The sequence below is a fragment of the Cricetulus griseus genome, chromosome 2 (assembly GCF_003668045.3).
Source record: "Cricetulus griseus strain 17A/GY chromosome 2, alternate assembly CriGri-PICRH-1.0, whole genome shotgun sequence".
In the NCBI taxonomy this organism is placed as follows: Eukaryota; Metazoa; Chordata; class Mammalia; order Rodentia; family Cricetidae; genus Cricetulus; species Cricetulus griseus.
The window spans coordinates 150,084,574-150,106,978 of record NC_048595.1 but is presented as its reverse complement, the minus strand read 5'-3'; the positions used below and the strand labels follow the sequence as shown (position 1 = coordinate 150,106,978).

The 22,405-nt window shown below is 36.7% G+C and overlaps 1 protein-coding gene across 13 annotated transcripts in view; it reads left to right on the top strand.

Annotated features, from left to right (window-relative positions):
• LOC100751044 (centrosome and spindle pole associated protein 1) overlaps window positions 1-22,405 on the top strand; it is a 99,227-nt gene that overhangs the window by 35,917 nt on the left and 40,905 nt on the right. For 9 of the 13 annotated variants that reach the window (XM_035440013.1, XM_035440016.1, XM_027398857.2 and 6 more), the window contains 7 exons: window positions 3,318-3,398; window positions 4,713-4,811; window positions 7,192-7,601; window positions 13,877-13,975; window positions 16,387-16,457; window positions 20,426-20,519; window positions 21,587-21,644. In XM_035440013.1, the coding sequence (XP_035295904.1) occupies window positions 3,318-3,398; window positions 4,713-4,811; window positions 7,192-7,601; window positions 13,877-13,975; window positions 16,387-16,457; window positions 20,426-20,519; window positions 21,587-21,644 (912 nt within the window). The remainder of the gene's footprint in view (window positions 1-3,317; window positions 3,399-4,712; window positions 4,812-7,191; window positions 7,602-13,876; window positions 13,976-16,386; window positions 16,458-20,425; window positions 20,520-21,586; window positions 21,645-22,405) is intronic. The other 4 variants (XM_027398859.2, XM_035440018.1, XM_035440020.1 and 1 more) reach the window with 2 other exon arrangements.

The window sequence follows — 22,405 nt, the reverse complement described above, 5'->3', positions numbered from 1 at the left end:
CTGATTCCTCTTGTTCTCCTCCCCCTCCTCTTCTCCCCTTCTCTTTTCCTCCCTGCCCTCTCCCATGCTCCCAATTTGCTCAGGAGTTCTTGTCCTTTTCCCCTTCTTCAGGGGGCCATGTATGTCTCTCTTAGGGTCCTCCTTGTTTCATAGTTTCTCTGGTGTAGATTGTAGGCTGGTAGTCCTTTGCTCAATGTCTAATATCCATATATGAGAGAGTACATACCATGCTTGTCTTTCTGTGACTGGGTTACCTCACTCAGGATGGTTTCTTCCAGTTCCATCCATTTGCCTGCGAATTTCACGATTTCATTGTTTTTCTGCTGAGTAGTACTCCATTGTGTAAATGTACCACATTTTCTCCATCCATTCTTCAGTTGAGGGGCATCTAGGTTGCTTCCAGGTTCTGGCTATTACAAACAACTCTGCTGTGAACATAGTTGAACATATGTCCTTATTGTATGAAAGTGCATCCTTTGGGTATATGCACAAGAGTGGAATTGCTGGATCATGAGGTAGACTAATTCCCATTTTCCTGAGAAACCGCCATACTGATTTCCAAAGTGGCCACACAGGTTTGCACTCCCACCAGCAATGGAGAAGTGTTCCCCTTTCTCCACATCCTCTCCAGGACAGACTGTCATTGGTGTTTTTGATTTTAGCCATTCTGGCCAGTGTAAGATGGTATCTCAGAGTTGTTTTGATTTGCATTTCCCTGATGGCTAAGGATGTTGAACTCTTTCTCAAGTGTCTCTCAGCCATTTTAGATTCCTCTATTGAGAATTCTCTATTTAGTTATGAATCCCACTTTTTAATTGAATTGCTTGGTGTTTTGGTGACTAGCTTTTTGAGTTCTTTGTGTATTTTGGAAATCAGCCCACTGTCAGATGTGGGATTGGTGAAGATCTTTTCCCATTCTGTGGGCTGCCGTTTTGTCTTGTTGACTATGTCGTTTGTCTTACAGAAGCTTCTCAGTTTCAGGAGGTCCCATTTATTAATTGTCGATCTCAGTGTCTGTGCTAGTGGAGTTATTGTTCATGAAGTGATCTCCTGTACCAATTTACTTAAGGGTACCTCCCACTTTCTCTTCTAAGAGATTCAGTGTGGCTGGGTTTATGTTGAGGTCTTTGATCCATTTGGACTTAAGTTTGGTGCATGGCTATAGATATGGATCTATCTGCAGTCTTCTACATGTCCACATCCAGTTAAGCCAGCAACATTTGTTGAAGTTGCTTTCTTTTTTCCATTGTATAGTTTTAGCTTCTTTGTCAAAAATAAGGTGTTCGTACATGTGTGGCTTAATATCAGGGTCTTCAATTCGATTCCATTGGTCTACCTGTCTGTTTTTGTGCCAGTACCAAGCTGTTTTCATTACTATAGCTCTATAGTAGAGCTTAAAGTCAGGGATGGTGATGCCTTCAGTTGTTTTGGCTATCCTGGTTCTTTTGTTTTTCCATATAAAGTTGAGTATTGTTCCTTTAAGGTCTGCGAAGAATTGTGTTGGGATTTTGATGGGGATTGCATTGAATCTGTAAATTGCTTTTGGCAAGATTGCCAGTTTTACTATGTTGATCCTACCTATCCAAGTGCATGGGAGATCTTTCCATTTCCTGGTATCTTCTTTAATTTCTTTCTTTAAAGACTCAAAGTTCTTCTTATACAGGTCTTTCACTTGTTTGGTTAGTGTTACCCCAAGATATTTTATTTGTTGTTTGTAGCTATTGTAAAGGGTGATGTTTCTCTGATTTCTTTCTCAGCCCATTTATCATCTGTATATAGTAGGGCTACTAATTTTTTTGAGTTAGTCTTGTGTCCTACTACTTTGCTGAAGATGTTTATCAGCTGTGGGAGTTCCCTGGTAGAGTTCTTTGGGTCACTTATGTAAACTATCATATCATCTACAAATAGTGAAAGTTTGACTTCCTCCTTTCCTGTTTGTAGCCACTTGATCTCGTGTTTGTTGTCTAATTGCTCTAGCTAGAACTTCAAGTACAATATTGAGGAGATATGGAGGCAGTGGACAGTCTTGTCTTGTTCCTAATTTTAGAGGAATTGAGTTGAGTTTCTCTACATAGTTTGATGTTGGCTGTTGGTTTGCTGTATATTGCCTTTATTATGTTTAGGTATGTTCCTGTTAATCTCAAGGGGTATTGGATTTTGTTAAGGCCTTTTTTCAGCATCTAATGAGATGATCATGTGCTTTTTCTTTTGCAGTTTGTTTATATGGTGGATTACATTAATAGATTTTCATATGTTGAACCATCCCTGCATCCCTGGGATGAAGCCTACTTGATCATGGTGGATGATTTTTCTGATGTGTTTTTAGATTCGATTTGCCAGTATTTTATTGAGTATTTTTGCATCAATGTTCATGAGGGTTATTGGTCTATATTGTGTGTCTTTGTGTGGCTTGGATACCAAGGTAATTGTTTGGTAATGACCCTTCTGCTTCTATTGTTTGGAACAGTTTGAGGAGTACTGGTATTAACTCTCCTTTGGATTTCTCGTAGAATTGTGTATTGAAACCATCTGGCCCTGGTTGGGAGACTTTTGATGACTGCTTCTATTTCATTAGGGGTTATAGGTCTATTTAAATTGCTTATCTGTTCTTGATTTAATTTTTGTAAGTGATATCTATCCAGAAAATTGTCCTTTTCCTTTAAATTTTTGAATTTTGTGGAGTACAGGTTTTCAAAGTATGGCCTGAAGATTCTCTGGATTTCCTCAGTGTCCATTGTTATATCCCCCTTTTCATTTCTGTTTTTGTTCTTTTGCCTTGTAATAGTGGCTATTAGTTGTAGAAGTTTGAGCTTTAGGTCCGTAGCTGCCCAGGGTGATACTCAAAAATGCTCACTGATGCTACGCCAGTGCCCAGTGGACATGAGTGGAGGGACACATAGCAACAGCATTCACAGTTTACTCTTTGGGATTTTGTGCATATATTGGCTTAGGTAACTACAGCAAACAACAAAACAAACATTGCAGCTATTCATAAAGATACCGGTGAGGAAGTTAAAATAGTGAAGAACCTCCATCTACACTAGAGGAATATAAATTGGAAAAAATTGACCCATTTCATCATTATAATGATGTATTTGTGCTGCCATCTGAGTTAAAGCTTGAGCCTCTCCTTCCCGAAGTTGATTTGAAGGGATTCTTTTCAGTCACTTTCGGTGTGCTTTCTAGACAATGTCTGACTTCATCCCCATTGCAACCTCTGCTGTGCATTATGTAGCAGTTTAGAATATATACCCTAAAGACACTTTGAAATGTACCAGAGCAATTAGCTAACATAGTTTTAATGTGTATACACACAGAAAAATTTTCTATCTCCGGGTGAAACAGACCCATCTACTCTGGGAGTTTCTCTTCCTATCGACGAGCGATTATCTGCCAAGGTATGTGGGTAGGAGTAGAGTTCCCTGGGGCTTCAAAGTCATGAGAGAATATCTTTCTAGTTATGCCATTTCTCCCTAATTGACTATAATCTTTCTTTTAAAAAAGTCTGTGGAATTTCTATTTGAATAGTCATTTGAGTCATTTGAAAACTTTTTTTTTAAACATTAATGATATAGTGTGATGGATTTCTTTATTGTGTTGATTGTTTTGCTGTATTTATTTACTTAATTAAAAATTTAGTTTATTTTTCAACATTGGTATGTGAGCCACAAAGTTTGTGCTGTGTGATAGTTATCAGTGACATGAGTAGATGTGAGAAGATAGTGTTGCTGGGCTATCTGTGTGTTTCTATCTTTCCACTAATACAAATTCTTACTTTTTAAAAAGATTTTATTTATTTATTTATTTATTTATTTATTTATTATGTATACAGTGTTCTGCCTTCACGCAAGAAGAGGGCCCCAGATCTCATTACAGATGGTTGTGAGCCACCATGTGGTTTCTGGGAATTGAACTCAGGACCTCTGGAAGAACAGTCAGTGCTCTTAACCTCTGAGCCAACTCTCCAGCCCTTTAAGTACTCTTTTAGAAAGTGTCGTTTCAAGGGAAGAAGAGGGAAGGATGCAGAGGTCATGAAGGAGCAGAAAAGTTAGGAGTCAGGTGTAGATTAGAAGAAAGGATATGTGATAGGTAGGGTTTTAGTTGGGGGGGGTGGTAGGGGAGGAAGGAAGGGAGAAGGGAACTAGGATTGTCATGTAAATCAATCTTGTTTCTAATTCAAATAAAATGATTAAAAAAAAGAAAGTGTTGTTTCAGTGACATTGACTATATTAGGATTTAAGAAAATACTAATGCAATATATTTGCATCTCAACAACAGTTCCGCTATAGTATTTTAATGTATATGTAATTTTTTTGTTGTTGTTGTTTAGGAGTTCTTTAACTTAGGGAATAAAATGGTTAGTATCAAGCATTTTGGTAGTGGTTTGGGGAATTGCAAGATGGATATGTCACTGAGAAGCACTGGGGCAAAAGGAATCAAAATATTTTAGAGCAGAAGTAATTCCATTCTGTTAGTGATGTCATGTGTTAATGGATCAAAAAGCATATATTCATGTATATTTGCATAAGGCAAGGAGACTTGAAGAGCTGCCATGCTAATCAGTCCTCTTCCTTTCTGTGGCTTCTTGTCCTTGAAGTCAGTAGTAAAGCCTGTCTAGGCTAAGAGCTCTGATTTGTGTGATTCTGGTTTGAGATTAACAGCCTGTTTTCCTGAAGTTGAAGTTATCATTGTCTTTCAATTTCCTTTTTAAGGAAAGGTTGAAACTTGAGCGCAACAAAGAATATAATCAATTTCTCAGGGGTAAGGAAGAAGCCATAGAAAAGATCAGACAAGTGGAAAAGAATATTGAGGTATGTTTTACATTTATAAAGTGATCTTTAATATCATATGCGTGAGTGGGCTGCTGGGATTTCATGTTTGTGCCACCGTCCTTAGTTTCTGGGTGGTGCGTGTATGTATGTATGTATGTATGTATGTATGTATGTATGTATGTATGTATGTGTATATAGTCATATCAAGACTTACTAGGACTAGAATAATTGAGTGATGAAGGGAGTTCTTTTTATAATTTTATTTTTAAATGATCATTGTTAAAAATGTAAGTATATAATTTCCCATCTCCCCTCTCCTTTCAATTCTTTAATATGGCTCTCTTACTCCTCAAATTCATGGTCTCATTGTCTTTAATTGTTATTGTTACATATATGTACAATGCATAAATATGTAAATATAATATGTTGAGTCTATTTAATGTTGTTTGTGTGTATATGATTTCAGGGCAGACCACTTGGTGTTGGATAGCCAATTGGGGGTTCATTCTAGGGGAAGAGTAATTATGTCTCCCTCAGCTGTCATTAGTTGTCTGTAGTTCTTTGTCTAGGGATAGGGCCCTTTGCGGTTTCCCCTATCTGTCTTAGAATGTCTCTTGGTATTGTCATTGTGTAGGTCATGTTTGGGCAGCTATATTGTTGAAGTATCATGGGTGTAGTTCCCCTGTCATTTCTAGGAGCCACAATCTCACCTCTGATTTCGTGTTTCTTTGGCTTTTATAATCTTTCTGTCCGTGGGTGTAGAATTGTGTATTAGATGTAGCCTCTGGGCTGAGTCATCCGAGCTGCCAGTTGTTCTCTGCATTTTGACCAGTGTGGTTTTTTTCCTATAACAGTTTCCATCTGCTTCAAAGAGAAGCTTCTTAGATGAGGGTGAGAGTCACATTTAGTTATGAGTGTACAGATAAGGATTTAGGATCTGAAGGAAATATGCTGGTTCAGTAAAGTGGTGATAGTAGGCTCTCCTCTGAGATCCTCTGACCTCAGCAGCCCTGGGTAGTTGTCTTAAGTTTCTAGTACCAGCCACAGTTTCCTTCTTGGTGAGTGGGCCTTAAGACCAATTAGACATCTATTGGTTAGTCTCAAGATGTAAGCACCACATTTCTGCTATGTTGGTCATTGTTGTGGGTCATAGCCATCACAGCTTTGTAGGTGGCTTAGTTAGGGTTACTATTGCTCTGATGAAACACCCTGATCAAAAGCAAGTTGGGATAGAAGGATTTATTTCCTTTACACTTCCACATCACAGTACATTATTAAATGCAGTGAGGACAGGAACTCAAGCAGTGCAGGAACCTGGAGGCAGGAGCTGATGCAGAGACCATGGAGGGGTGCTGCTTACTGGCTTGCTCTCCAAGGCTTGCTTAGCTTGCCTTCTTATAGAGCACATGACTACCAGCCCAAGGATGGTAATACCCACAATGGGCTGGTCCTTCCCCATCAATCACTAATTAAAAAAATGTCTTACAGGCTTGCCTGCATCTGGATCTTATGTAGGCATTTCCTTAATTGAGATTTCCTCCTCTGAGATGACTTTAGCTTCTGTCAGGTTGACATAAAACTGTCCAGCACAGTAGGACTGTTGGTTGTTTCCTTCTCTTGGCTGCCTGCATGTCACTGTTTGGTACCATGAAAGCTTTTGCATGGTATCTTCAGCAATAGGTTCTTACCTTCAACCTCTGGGAGACAACAAAGAGCAATAGCCATAGCTTACAATGTTTTGAAAGTCTCTTGGACTCCCCTAAACAACACCCCCAAAGAAGGTATCTCATGCCTGGTACCAAAGTTTTTGTTAGATTTTATGTGGTTTTTGGGGCGCATTGTCAGCTCAAGTATCATAACTTAAGTTTTTTTTTTTTTTCAAGATAGGGACTCTCTATGTAGCTCTGGCTGTCCTAGAACTTACCCTATAGACCAGGCTGGCCTCAAACTCAAAAAAGATTTACCTGCTTCTGCTGCCTAAGTGCTAGGATTAAAGGTGTGTGCCACTACCACCCAGCAAAGCTTATCTTGTTGAGGAAGAATTTAGTTTGAAGGAAGAATTCTTTATGTTGAGGAAGAATTAAATTTGAAGTACTATGCAATATTAAAATATGTCTATTATGTCTAAGGCTAAGAATTTGCATTTATTTAGTTGTTAGGTTTTCACAGCCATTTGCCCATTTTACTATTGCTTGTCTTGATATATAATAAAATTTACTGCAAAATAATTCCTTGAAGCTTTTTTCCAAAAAAATACTTTAATGGATTTTTTTTGATGAAATATCAAAGTTGAGATATATATCAGTGTATTTTTAAGGATAGTTATTGGACTTTTATGTAATAAAGACTTAGTATAAAGACTTTAATTATCTTTTATATAATATCTCATTAAGCTTTTTTTTCTTTTTTAATTTAACAGCCAAAGAGTCAAATAAATAAAAACCCTATTAGTCAAGGTAAATCTGACCTACCTCCACAAATACAGACTTCATACACACATTCCAAGGCACCAACATATGAAGAGCTTCTCAAACAAAGACGGCGAGAGGAGGGCAGATACCAACAACTAGATGATGAAATTGAATTGGTGAATAGAAGACTTCTTAGACAGACAAATGAAGAAGTTGGCGTTTCTGGTACAAAACGAAGCTTTGCCACTGAGACTGGTGCTCGGGAGCGAAGAGGTGGAAGGGTTAATGAGGAGCCTGTGCTTGACAGACAGCACTGTAGATCTGACTGGGATCCTGCCACAAATGAAGAGATGGATGAGAGGTTTAGGTTTGAAAGTGACTTTGATAGAAAACTTCTGAGAGTATATCCACGTGACAGGTATTTACATCTTCCTTTTTATTGTTATTTTCTTAATATTGTTGTTAGCTTTATAAAAGCAGTTTTACTTGATTTACCATATTTGATTAATTCAGCCATACTGTCAAAATGAGGACCCCAAGGTAAAGCTAGAAGGTGGAAAGTGTATACCCTTAATTTAAAAGTGAGTGGAAATATTCTCATAAAGGGAATTTCTTGTCTCAACCATGACCAAGTAGGGGAGTAAACAACAACAAAAACCCAAATAAAAACAATCAAAAAACGCCCCCAAATCTTGTATGTGAGTGGGAAGCCTAAAGCAGACATTGAGATTTGAAGCCTGGATTCTGGTTGCCAGTACCATCCAGAGAAAGTCCAAGGGTTGAGGACTCTGGTTGTCTTGGGTCATAGTTTCCCAGACAACTATTAGGGATAAAACCCACTTAAAGTCATGTTGATAGCCATCCTAATTTCAGATGTTAAAATGTAGGGAAAAGGGACATTTTAACATGGATGAAAGACAATTTGTGCCTTCAATGTTTGTAAGCCTTAAATATCTTTATCAATGTATTTTAAAGACTATTATTGGGCTTATGTAATGCAAGTGGTATAAACTTTTCTCAGATTTTCAAATGTTTTTTTACTTTCTTTGAATGATTGATTTTGATTTTGTGATATTGTTTATAATTCAACAATAAGTCTTTGTTGACATTTACCTTAATATTTAACTTGTTGTATGTTTTCCTAACTATTAGAGATAGAACTGTCACAGTGCCTATATTTGTCATTGACCTGCTAACTTGAAGGATTACATGTATATTATGGGACCTGTTTTGTTTAATTGTCTAAACATTTAAGTTTTTAGTATTTTGGAAAATATTCTCAGGGGTAATAATGCATAGTCAGTATTTTAATTACTGATAACAACAAAAAGCTTTAATTAATTCTCTGTCTTTAGTCTGTATCTTAATTTAGGTAATTTGAATTCAAAATTTAGTATCTGGAAGAATGAGAAATGTGAATTGCTTACTATAGTTTTTTATATGGGCCTAATCTAATTGGAGTTCAGAAAATGCTCCATATCCTATAGTATCTTATATTTGAAAATGCTTATATTTAACATTAATTAAAATACCTTTCAGTTTTGGAATTCCAGGTACACCTTGAATTTTGATGGTGTCATCACTGTACCTGAGAACTTTGTAGAACCTTTATTTTCTCTTTATGAATTTACCTCCTGAATGTAGTGAAAACAAAAACTTGAAGTTTGGAATTTTAAGAAATTTAGGACAGTTGATGTTTTATTTTTCTCATATGAACTAACAAATCAATTAATTCCATTTCAATCACTTGTGGACTGCATTATTATGTATGTCATAAATGAAATGACCTTTCTCTTGTCAACTTCCTTAAATAATATTTTGAGATTATTTTACATAAGATTGAATTCTTACTCACAATCTCAATTCTGAACACTATTTCAGTCATGTGTTACTTACATTTTGTTAATGTGGCAGCTATCATATCTCTGTTCATTATGCTGTTTTTCAATGTTTCTTGAGGAAACTAGGGTTATATCCATCCTTTCTTTCTCTTTGAAAAAAGAATTCATATTAATCATTCAATTTAATTAGTATAATCAAAATATAACTCATATTTAATGGTGTAGTTGTTAGTAAAAGAAATAACCCTATTTGTTAACTTCTACAATTTCCTTATTCCTCACTTCTTAAAATTTTGAATGATTCTACTTTTATAGTGATGTCTTGTTTTTATAATTTTGCTATGAGTTCATTTCTAATTATCATAGAACTTCTTAACCTACCTGATGTATTTTTTCTTATCTTAAAGGTGGGGCAGTGAAAACTCTCCAGGAAGGGTTGTTTATTATATACCATGAATTGATCAGTGTTCTTAAATAATTGACAAAGTGTTTCTCCCTGGGACTAACAGTTTGTACTTTGTGTTTGTGTGTCGTTATGTATATATACTAATAAGGAAAGGTGATGTTTAGGAGCTCAAAAATTGAGTGTAAATAGATTTTTTTATGATACTTTGAATTATAGATTCTTAAACTGTAGCCTGTGCTAGTCTTTATTACTTATTAATTGAGCTGTGGAAGTTAGCACAGTATCTCTTAGTATTTTACTTTGATATTAATGAGTTAAGCAAGGTTTCAGTATTGGAATGCTGTGTGTGGTTTCTGTGTGACTGATGGGGTTAGAATTTCCATTCTGTTTAAATCTTGCTAGTTGCATACTAATAATTAATAGACATTCAATAAAATTCTGAAATAATACTTCTCTCAAGCTGGAATCTGTATAAACCATAAGTGCCTACTTAGTGTAGTATGTTCTTCTAGATTTAATGTGTAAGACATAAATGAAAAGTGCCTAATTACAAGTTATCTATTGGTGTTTGCTTCTCCCTTAGTGCCTTTACTTTTTCTTCAGAAAAGTCATTTTAGCAATTTTTAAAAAAATTCATTTGCTAGGTGGTGGTACATAAAGGTGGTACACCTTTAATCCCAGCATCCCGGAGGCAGAGGCAGGTACATCTCTGTGAGTTCCAGGCCAGTCTGGTCTGCAGAGTGAGTTCCAGGACAGCAAGGACTACACAGAGAAACCCTGTGTCAAAAAAAAAAAAAAATTCATTTACTTTAAAAACATTTTAAGAATGTGTGTGTTCCGATCTAAGTTTATGTGCACCATGTGCTTGCAGTTGCTGGTGGAGGCCAGAGGGTTTCAGATCTCCTGGAGCTGGAGTTTCAGGCCACTGTTAGCCATCTGATAAGGTTCTATGCAAATAGAGTTCTTAATTGATCTAAATAATAAAAACCCAGGGTCAGATATGGAGGAAAATGCTGAAAGATCAGAGAGAAGAAGGAACAAGCCACAGCCTCCTTTATCTCATTAGCTTCCCAGCAGAAAAGAGTGTATGAAGAGTGTATGATTCAGTATGGCTATTGATGGCTATTGAATTTTCACTTCCAGATTCAGGAAGAATAAAAGGTTGACTAAACTACAAGTTGGTTTCATGGCTTTATATAAATTTCATGCTTTTTTTTTTTTTTTTTTTGGTCTTAGTAACTTTCGAATAGCACTTTTTTCCTGTATTTAAATGGTAAGCACAATTGTATCAGTCACAAAATTGAACAGGATGCCTTATGATTTTGCAATTCTTTTTAGTGAAATGTGTATTTCCCCTACCCAGAGCTCTTAAATATTTCTGTAATTTATTTTATTGTAATTGTAAGTGACAGGTGACTTTTAAAATCTTGTGAATGAGTTTTGTTTTTTCTTACTAGAAGGTATACTTCAGAACATATTTTGTATGATCTGTTCACTGGGAAAGCTTTGTAGTTTTACGTATTAGCAACAGCCTTTATCTTAAACATAAATATTTGTAAAATTTTGTTAATTTAGTATGGTTTGAAAATAATATGGTGCTTGCTTTTATGATATGTATGTGCTGAAGAGCCCATGAACGATATTTTTGTGTAGGTACATGGCTCTAGCTGTTACAATCTCAATACACTTAAGATAGAAATAGTATTTTTTCTTTTTTGTTTTTGTTTTTCTTTTTTTTTTTTCTTTTCTTTTTTTTTCTGAGACAGGGTTTCTCTGTGTAGCTTTGTAGCCTATCCTGGCACTCGCTTTGGAGACCAGGCTGGCCTCGAACTCACAGAGATACACCTGCCTCTGCTTCCCAAGTGCTGGAATTAAAGGCTTGTGCCACCAACGCCCGGCTAAATATGGTATTTTTAAACAAGTTAGTTGAAAATGCAGGACGCTGTAGTTCTTTGGTAAGTTTTAGAACAAATCTATCTTTCTTAGTGGCTTTTAATTCTGGGACCCAAAGTTATGCTTTAAAAATGGCAAATTTCAATTTCTCTGTATGTTTATTTATTTATTTTTACTGATGTAGGTACCTCCTTGTACCATCAGTGAATTTATTTTCGTGTGTCATGTTAGGTCCTGGTGATTCTTTAGGATGAGTCACAGGTCTTTGTGTAGATTGTACGCACAGCTGTGAGTCGATTTTAATTTTATTGAGATGACGTTTTCCTAGGCCCTGGCAGGCCTCAAACATGTGGTAGTTTTTTTTCTTGCCTCAGCCTCCTGAGTGCTGGAATTGCTGGAATTGCAGGCACATAGCACACCAGCTGACAGCTGTGAGTTACTGTAGCTGTAGGATAGACAGGAAGCACACCAAAGGGAAAAAAAGGTTCATGGACAGAAGCAGAGAGAAGCGCTTCTGCCTTCTGAAGTAGGTGAGGAGACTTCATTTCTCCAGCACTGAATTCAGTGCCTGTGGTTTTTGAGGGCAGGTTGTATGGATGCCCCTTCCTTGCATAAGCTAACATTACAGACTTCCTATAGGAAAGCACGCATTTCTTTATAACCTATATTGTTTGTGCAGATAGTTTAGAAACAGTGAAGCACTCATTAGTTCTTAGCCTGGTGGGAACTTCTTAAAACCTGTATTGTTAGGAGACAACCAAGGGCTACCTACATAAGCAGCCCCTTCTTGGTGTAGGAAGTCTCAAGCCTGCTGTTAGACTTTCTGCATATGTCTGTTATATAGATGCAGTATAACTAAATATCAAGAACATTGTTCATTAAAAACTGGAATTTGCTTTAAATGGGATGACACTAGATTGTGTTAGTTTAAAAGAGATCTGAGCATCTGTGATTCAGTTTAAACAAACATAGCTGTGTTTTGTTTTGTTTTGTTTTTTTTGAGACAGGGTTTCTCTGTGTAGTCCTGGCTGTCCTGGAACTCACTCTGTAAACCAGGCTGACCTCTAACTCACAGAGACTTGCCTGCCTCTGCCTCCTGAGTGCTGAGATTGATGGCATGCGCCACCAACGTCCTGCAAAAGCTAGCTGTTATAAAAAGTGAAATTGAAGTAGACGTCAAAATGGCATGTGGGGTACTGTGTTAGATATGGGTAAAAAAAAATGGAAGCAATTCCTGTTTTGGTGGCAAAGTCACAGTGTTTGGACACCCCCCACCCCCTCAGATAACTCCAATCATGGTTTTGTGTTGGAAATAAGTGAAGTCTGTAACAGGCTGCATCTTTGTAGAATTCTTTTCTTTTACAGCTGCACTTGGACAGTCCTGTTAATCTCAGCATCAACTCCGTTAAATATTGTATCATATTCCTCAGCCATATTTCTTTTTGTCTTTTTCAGAAGGAAAATATAATGTGTTAACAGCTGCATAAAGAAATATGACTTTTAAAATGCTGGTTTTTCATGAATGCTAATTTTCATGTAAAAAGTTATGCTGATTTCTCTGGCATGAGGAATTATATTTCATAAAAACAAATCAGTGTTTGCCAAATGGAAAAAAAAGATAGTTGAAAAAATACTCACTTTTTTGCTTTTTAAAAAAGAAAATAAATTCTAAATGTAAAATGAAGATTCCTCAGATCTATTCTGCATCAGGCTGTCTTTAAAATAATATTTCTGTTTAGCTTTTGTTAACATTCTTTCATGGAGTTTATTGTGTCTGTTTTTAAGTTAAGAACCTCAGTTTTATTTATAGTGAAATAATTCCTAGAATGTATATGTCTTAAATAAAAAATACCTTTAGTTCTGCCTCTAAATTTTAGTGTGTACAGGGACTGTGTCTACTCAATGCCCAGAATAGGTTTGACTTACAGAAGGTGACCTGTAATTCCTGTGTTAAAACCTAATGATACATACATACATACATACATACATACATACATAGCTGGAGAGATGGCTCAAAAGCTAAGAGCACTTGTTGCTCTTCCAGAGGGCTTGAGTTCAATTCCTAGCACCCAAGTTGAATGACTTTCACTAGTTCTGGTCGATCTGACACCCTCTGACCCCCTCAGGCCTTAGCAAAGACATGGCTTGTGTGCACACATGAGGGTGTATACACACACACACACACACACACACACACACGAATAAATATTTAAATAACTGAAATAAAATATTCTAGAAGTTATATCGAAGTATTTTATAATAATCTCAGTTAAAAAAAAAGTATTAGGGACTGGGGTTGTAGCATTAGTTTCCCAGTGTGTTGTTGTACATAAAAACAACAACAAACTTGAATATAAACTCTCACTACATCTTGTTGACAAGCAAATCATACTTGAGGTAGACTTGATTTGGTTAACTTTAGGATGTGTTTACAGTAACTGTCAGAATAGTCTTTCTTAACTTTAGTGCTAACACATCGGATGTTAAAGCCCTAGAGAGATAAGAAGACCCACAGTGTGTGGGATGTGCTCTATAAGCTAATGTGTTTTTAAGGACACTTGGAAACAGACAAGTGTGTGTGCCTCCTGTGGAGAATGAGTCTGCTGTCACAGAGCAGTCAAACAACCAGATTTCATCTGCTGGAAATACAAGGTACGTGACAGCAATTTTGTCCTTGAGTCTACACTCCCTGAAACAGCACCTGACTAAAACTGGCTTAAGGAAAAAGTAGTAAAAGCATAGCATATTAACAGCCATCCTTTACTAGTGACAGGAATTGATTGGGAAAAAAGGTGAGGAAGTATTAGGGGTGAATATTTAAGATAACTTTCTTTCAGCATTCTATCTGTTCCCTCCTCTCCTTCTTTTCTTGTCTTTGTGTCTATTCTGGGAATTGAACATAAATCATTGAGTGAGGCAAGCACTTCATCACCAAACTACATCCCTTCATCCCTAGGCCCTACAACATTCTTTTCAAGAACTTTATTTATTTATTTATTTACTTACTTAATTTTAGTAAAGCTTGGCAGGGCTTTCAGGGTAAGTGTATAGTGCTCCCTTCGGCAGCACATATATTTAAGTTGGAACGATAAGTATATAAATTAGTTTGAAATAATGAAAGAGAAATGAACATAACTTAATGGTGTTCTGATGAATTTGAAATGTCTTGGAATTGTGGATGGAGAGATGGCTCAGTGATTAAGAGGTTGACTCAAGTTTGAATTCCAGTACCACATCTGGTGGCTCACAAGTGCCTGTATTTCCAGTGCTAGAGGGATCTCATCCTGCAACAAGCACATACACATAAAGTTCTGGTACTAAAATTGAATTGAAAATATCCCTGCAGTGGGAGTTTTAACTTTATTTATTTATTTATTTGCTTATTGGTAGAGTAGCTTTAATGCTTACTTTATAAAATTAGCATTGAAGTTTATATTGAAAGTTAATAACTTTATATATTTGTGTGTGCATGTGCATGGTTTTCTGTTTTGTACATAAAAATGACTGGTTCTGTTCTTAAAAAACGAAACCTAAAAGAAACCTCATGGACCAGTTAGCTGCCTCAGTAGATGAAGGTGCTTGCCACCAGGCCTGATGACCTGAGTTGATTCTTGGAATCCACATTATGTAGGAGAGAACCCCAATGTTGTACTGACCTCCACACTTAAACCATGCCACATGTATGCTAAACAAACAGAAAATTTAAAAATGTGAAAATATAAAGCAAAACCACATTGGGTCTGAGGACGTGGCTCAGTTGGTAGAGTGCTTGGCCATCATGAACAAAGCCCAGGATTTAATCCTCATTACAGTATTAACAGTGTGGGGATTTACACACTGCAGTTATTACAGGTGGATCACACCCGTCATCCCAGCACTAATTAAGAAGAAGGTGGAGGACTAGAAGTTCAGGCTTTAGAGGAGTTCAACGCCAGCCTGGGGTGCATGAGAGAGAGGCAGGAAAGATCAGTGAAGTGTGGGGCAGGAGCATAAGAGGGTGATGGGGAACTGAATGTGATCAAACCACATTATAAGCATATATGAAAATATAAGTGAAACAGGGAAATTTGTACAATTGGTATATGCTCATAAGGAAAACAGAGTAAATGGTTCTAATATATAATATAATGAAGGTAACAGTGTCTTAGAAGATATACAAAGTATAAATTACCCTTGGCAGTAAGAGAACTTGCTGTTTGTTCCAATTCAATTTTCTTTGAGGGTCTGACTTTTTTGTTTGTTCCCCTTTTTCAAGAAATTTTAGTTTTTAAAAATTCTTTAAGATTTTTTTTCCAAAAAAAAATTTCTTTTTTTCCAAAGGCATAATCTTTCCTAACTGGGAATATAGTTAACACACACACACACACACACACACACACACACACTCTCTCTCTCTCTCTCTCTCTCTCTCTCTCTCTCTCTCTCTCTCTCTCACAAAAACCCAGTCTTACTGGGTGATTCCATATAAAAAGGTTTTCAAATCTATTGACCCAGTGAAACAGGCTGAAGAAAAGTTATATATATTGGGGTCCCTTGGTATAAAGAAATAAAGTACCATAGTTTTAACTGACACCTTGAAAGAAAGGATAATTCATAGCATACTTTATTTTTTTATTCGAGGGTGCATGTGTTTGTGGAGGCCAGAGGTGAAAGTCTGTATTCCTCAATCATATTCCACTGTGTGACAGGACTTTCACTGAACCTGGAGCTAGCATGGCTCCAGCAAACCATAGGGGTCCCGTTGTCACCTCCCCAGCTGTGGGATTATAGACAGGCACTTCTGTGTGTGCTGAGGGTTAAGCCAGTCCTCAGTGCTTTTCACGTACTTTACTCATTGAGTCATCTCAACTCCTAATTGTTTTTTATTCTTTGAGACAAGGGTTTTTTATATGTGCTTGAATCTTTCTATGTATCCTAGGCTGGCCTCAAACACACAGTCCTTTAGCCTCAGCCCCATCCCCCCAAGTGATGGCATTGAGGTGTGCCATTCCAGGCCTTTATTTTGTATTTTGATTTCTTAAAATCACCTGGATATTAATATTTGTTCTCTCATATTGCTTTAGTGTTCAAGATAACCAACCACCCAGATCTGCTGATTGTGGTGCTTGTAGTCCCTTTGCGGGGATGCTTTTTGGTATGTACAACACTTCCAGTGATTAGTCATTTACAGAGTGTTGAATTAAATGTCCTTACGAATGACAGCAGACAGTTTATTGAGGCTTAATGCTGGGTACCATGTTAAGTATGCATTGTATAGAACTGTCGATACTTTAAAGGCTATATAACTTAATGAACTCCATGGTTTATAGATGATAAATGAAATCAGTTTGAGTAATAAGGTTCTAATTTTTTTTAACTAGGACTTTGTTGTGCTATTGATGTTTCTTTTTATTCTGTGTTTTATGTGACCCTTGATTCTTTGATTGTTTCTTAAGATAGGGTGAGATTGTCTTGTAATTTAGTTCACTTTCTTTGAATATTCCTTTCCCCCACCCTTATTGCTTTAGTCACTGTTCTATTATGTGTATGTGAGTGAGTGAGTGAGAGAGAGACAGAGACAGAGAGGACAGAGACAGAGACAAACACAGAGACACAGAGAGACAGCAAAAGAGAGTAAGACATAAAGGAGATAAAGACACAGAGACACACAGAGAAGGAGACAGAGACAGAGAGACTAGGACTGACATGGGCTTTTGAATCCTGAAAGCCCATCCCCAGTGACATACTTCCTCCAACAAGGCCATGCCTCATAATTCTTCTAATCCTATCAAAGAATTCCACTCCTTAGGGACTAAGCATTCAAATATATAAGGCTGTGGGAGCCATTCATATTAAAACTGCCACACTTATTCTTTCTATGTAGCATCTGAAAAAGTTTTTTTCCCAAATCATGATGATGATCCAAATTTTCTATTTTTTTTTTTTAAATCAGAGGTCAAGGTCATTACTGAATATAATCTTTTTGGTTTGCTATATTATGCTTGTCTTTATTTCATTTCATAAATGGTGTGGTGAACCCTGTTTTTTGATTATTGCTTTGTTATACAAAGAAGTTATTCTTTGAATGGGCACTTTGAAAACATAGCTAAAATTTGGTTGTAGTAAGGTACAAGAGCAAATTGAATAGTGTTTTAGGTTCATCCAACTTAAAAGTAGTCAATGATTTAAATTTTGGCTTTGAGACATAGATACGGTATTTTCAGACTCTTATTTCCTGGAAATGACTATTGCAAGAAAGATGGTATATTCACAGAAACCTAGTTCTTGATGCCTATAAGATTTGACCAATTTTATCTGTTAAATCAGAGTAAAGGCATGTAATTATGATGTATTTGTAACAAATGGTAAAAATAGGAGAAACGAGTAAGCTGAGAGATGACTGAAAATAATAATTTTGTCAATAAGAAGATTAATGAGTTTACCAGGATGCAGTCAGGAACTGAATGACATCATAAACTAGTGTTTGGAATAAATAATTGAATCATTTAAACCAGTGGTCCATCTTACATTTGATTATTTGTGTGTGTCCCTGAGGATGTTTGTATATACAGGGATCTTAATTCTCTCTAAAGGTAGCACATTTCATTTTTAGGCTTTGCCAGTCATTAAAATACTTTAACTTCAGTTGTACTAAAATTTATTTTCCTTCAAATATTTCATTTAGGACTTTTACTTTATTAAAAAACCAAAACAAAGCTGGATGTGGTGGTGCACACCTTTAATCTCAGCACTTTGGTGAAGAGGCAGGCAGATCTCTGTTCATTTAGGGCCAGCCTGACACACATAGTGAGCTCCAGGACAGCTACGACTGCATAGACCAGTGGTTCTCAACCCGTGGGTTCTGATTCCCCAAGGGTTACATATCAGATATTAACATTACAGTTTATGATAGTAGCAAAGTTACAGTTATGAAGTAGCAGTGAAATAATTTTATGGTTGGGGTCATGACAACATGAGGAACTGTATTAAAGGGTCACAGTATTAGGAAGGTTGAGAACCACTGGGCATTTGTTAACTGCTTGGAGGGAAATGATAGTGTACTGTGACATTTAGAACTGTGAATTATTTAGAAGTATATATTTAAATTAGGAAACTGGAGGGTTTCCTTCTGTTTTGTATTCTTGTTACTGCCTATCTGTATCTCAGTGCTAGGGGTTGACTGAAGAGCCCTTGTGTCCACAACTAAGAGTTACACCAAGTGCTGTGTACATCCTTGTAATGCCTCTATAGTCTGGTAGCATAATTCATGTAATCTTTACTATTTCAAGTTTGTTGGATTTCCTAAGAGATTTTAAACATACTCTTTTCTTTAGAATATTTGAGACCATATCTCATGGAATACCCTAGGTTGGATTAGAACTTGTTTGTAGTTCAGGTTGACAGTGAATTACAGCCCTGTCTAATTTCTCTAAGTGCTGAAATTATCAGTGTGTGCTAGTACATATGGGCAAGGTTTTTTGTTGTTGTTGTTTTTTCTTTTTCTTTTTCTTTTTTTTTTTTTTCCGAGACACTATTAAAAAAAAAACAAAAAAAACCCTTAGGTTGGGCAGTGGTGGCACATCCCTTTAATCCCAGCACTTGGGAGGCAGAAGCAGGTGGATCTCTGTGAGTTCAAGGCCAGCATGGTCTACAGCGTGAGTTCAGGACAGGCTCCAAAGCTATACAGAGAAACCCTCTCTCAAAACAAAAACAAAAACAAAAACAACCCCCCCCCCCAAAACCAACAACAATAAACCAAACCAAAAACAACAACAACAACAAACCCTCACCATAGTCCGGGTTGAACATCAACCTGAGATTGACTGAGATCACAGGCGTGAGCCACGATGTCTACATAAATAATCTTCTCATGGCTTAGAAAGTATAGTATATACTTAAGATTGTGTATGGTATAATTGCTGATCATAATGGTTTATAATTCTTAGTTAAATCAGCCTGATTGACCTTAGTGATTTTATTTTTCCGGTTTTGCCAGTCTTATGGAGAGAATCTAACTACTGTAATACACAAACTGGCCTTAAACTCTGTTGAAGATGTAGCTGCTTTCTTTTACATGCTGTTTGGTGGTTGCCTCTTTCCCATAGTCGGCTATGTTATGATGCTTGGGTTCCCATCTCTGCACGGATTACTGCTTTATTCCTTGATGTTCAGTTCTAGTCATTGACAACCTTAGCTTTTTAATGAGTTTCTAAAAAGTCATAATTTTGTAGATGATGGAGCTTTTTTCTCACTGTAGTAGTCAAGAGTGGCCTTCTTTGAGGCATTTTACCTTCTATGTAGAAGGACTCCTTGTGTGGTTTTCTTTTTTTTTTTGTAGTATTTTTCATTTTCCTCTTCATTATGTTTATAGGAATACGAGCTATTTTAACCCTCTTATTTCTTCTGCTTTTTAATCATGTATGTGTGATCTGAAGGGCCTTCATACTAGGCAGTTGTTGGGACGATTAGAAGAAACCAGTGGGGCCTGTCTCAACTTTTGGATGGATACTTGTCAAACTTAAGACATTTATGGAAGCTATTAAGGTGTTTAGTTACTTTTCTGTTTCTGTGATGAAACCCTGTGATCAAGGGAGCATTTAGAAGAGTTTGTTTGGGCTTATAATGCCAGACAGTTAGAATCCATTATGGTGGGGAGAGGATGGAAGCGGGTGACAGGAGGCAAAGCACGAGTAGAAAGTTGAGAGTTTACACTTGAACTACAAGCATGGAGTAGAGAGAGCAAACTGGAAGTAAGGCAGATAAGCTCTCAGAGCCCACCCTGGTGACGTATTTCTTCTGGTAAGGCCATACCTCCTAAGCCTCTCCAAACAGTATCACCAACTTAGACCAAGTGCTCAAATGCCCAGGACTATGGAGGAACATTTCTCATCCAAACCACCATGTAAGGGACTGGGAATAGAGTCTTCTGTTATCAGAGGCTCAGGAATTATTAATACATGTTATGTTTGGCCTCAAAAATAAGAACTCAAATTATGAAAATAATTGGTGTATTTTTGTGATTTTCCTCTCTTTTTCTTAATTATTACTATGACAAAATTAAGTACTGAATTTCCTAAGCTTGCGCTTTAGTTGTTAAGTGTCTTGACTCTTTTTCTTATCTAGGAGGCGAAGATCGAGAACTTATTCGGCAAAGGAAAGAGCAGTATAGGCAAGAGCTCCTGGAACAGATGGCTGAGCAGCAGAGGAAAAAGAAACGGTAATGAAAGGTTTGCAGTTAGCAGAGCACACTGTGTACAGTGATGTGATGTCAAGAATGAATGGCAGTTTTTCCTGATGTAACTTGATTGCAGATCACATAACTGTACCTCTGTTCATATACTAACAAGATTGTTTATCTTTGAAAACAAGAAATGGTAAGCATACACTCATGCAGTACAAAATGTAGCAAATCACAGTGTTTATGTTCTATCTAACTCTTAGCTTTTTTTTTTTTTTTCATTTTTTTCCTGGCAGTTTCAGAGATGTAACTATTGGCTTTTAAGCCTCCTGACTATCTGTTACCTTCTCAATTTTCTTAAATTATCTGTGCAGCATTAAGGCTATGAATAAAAATCTTGGTTCTAAAGAGTTGGAGAGCTATCTTCTTATCCTTCCCTCACCTCCAAGAAGAAGCTAATATCTTAATATCTGCTATTATCTTAAAAAAATATATATATATTTTGTAGTGTTGGCCCTCAAACCTGGAGCCTTGAGTTAAGCATACGTTCTACTGAGATTTTTTTTCTTTAAAGATTTATTTTTATGTTATGTGTATGAGTGCTTTGTCTGCATGTAAGTGTGTATGTATGTACACTGTGTGTGTGCCTGGTTCACTTGGAGGTCAGAAGAGGATGTCTGAATCCTTAAGACTGAAGTTATAGGTGGTTGTGAGCTGGCATGTGGATGCTGAGAACTTGAACCCAGGTCCTCTGTAACAACAGGAAGGGCTCTGAATTGCTGAGCCAAATCTCCAGCCTTATTGGTGTGAAAATATACAGGTGCTTTAAAAGAGATTTTAATTTTCTTCATAAAATATTTTGTTTGTTTTTTATTCTGTGTAAACCACTTTGTCTTTGAAGTGCTTCCAGTATTCATTTTGAGATATGTATTTTAAGGCATTTGACATGTAATGAGAACTCTGATGAAATTTGATTTTAGGATTGTAAAGCTTCATCATAAATTATTTGTATTTGGAGATGTAGTATATAGACTTTTTGTGCATATCTGCTTCATTGATGACTGTGTTTACAATTTTTCAATTTATGAAATCTTAATTTTGTTTAGAGAAAAAGATTTACGTCTTTCAAATATGTGTCCTGATGTACAAGACCCTGAAAAATCGGTAAGAGTTCTTGGCATCTTTCATTGTTTAATCTCATATTCAAATAATTATTGCCTCAAATGTGGTGGTAGCAAGTGAGGCTCAACATGGTGGGATACTATAGAACACAGTTCAGTTCAAACAATTGTGAGCCAATCCATTTTCCTAAATGTTGGTCATAGCTTACTATGAACTATAGAAATGGTAACTGAAAACATAGTCCTATCCTTAAATGTTACCCACTGTTAGTTTTTTAAGATGATATCCCCCTTTCATTTGTGTATCTTTTTTTAGTTAGTTTTTCCTTCTGTTCACATGTGCACGTCTGTAAGAAAATTATCACAGTGTAACTTAAAGTTGATGTTGTAATTGAAGGAAAGCAGTGTGTAAGCGAAAGAGGGATTTTTATTAGGGAAAGGGATCATTGAAAGGGAAAAGGGGAAGGGGCGAGACTGGCCTCAGGAGACAGGAGCAGCAGGAAAAAGAAGGGGGGCGGGCGGGATGGACACACTGAGAGAGAGAGAGGAGGAGGACAGGAGGAGGGCAGTGCCTTTTTAAAAGGGAATACAGTGAATAGGTACAGGTGGTGGTTAGTGCCTGCAGCTGAGGGCAGATCCTGTCAGAACTCCAAGGACAGGCCAGTACAGGTGCTTGAATACTAACAAATACTATGTTTAAATAGATCCTGACAATTTATTTTTCTTTATAAGAGGAATTTCCAAAAAATCTGTAACTTCAAAATGTCTTTTCGTTTTGTTACTGTGAAACTAGAAGGATAATCA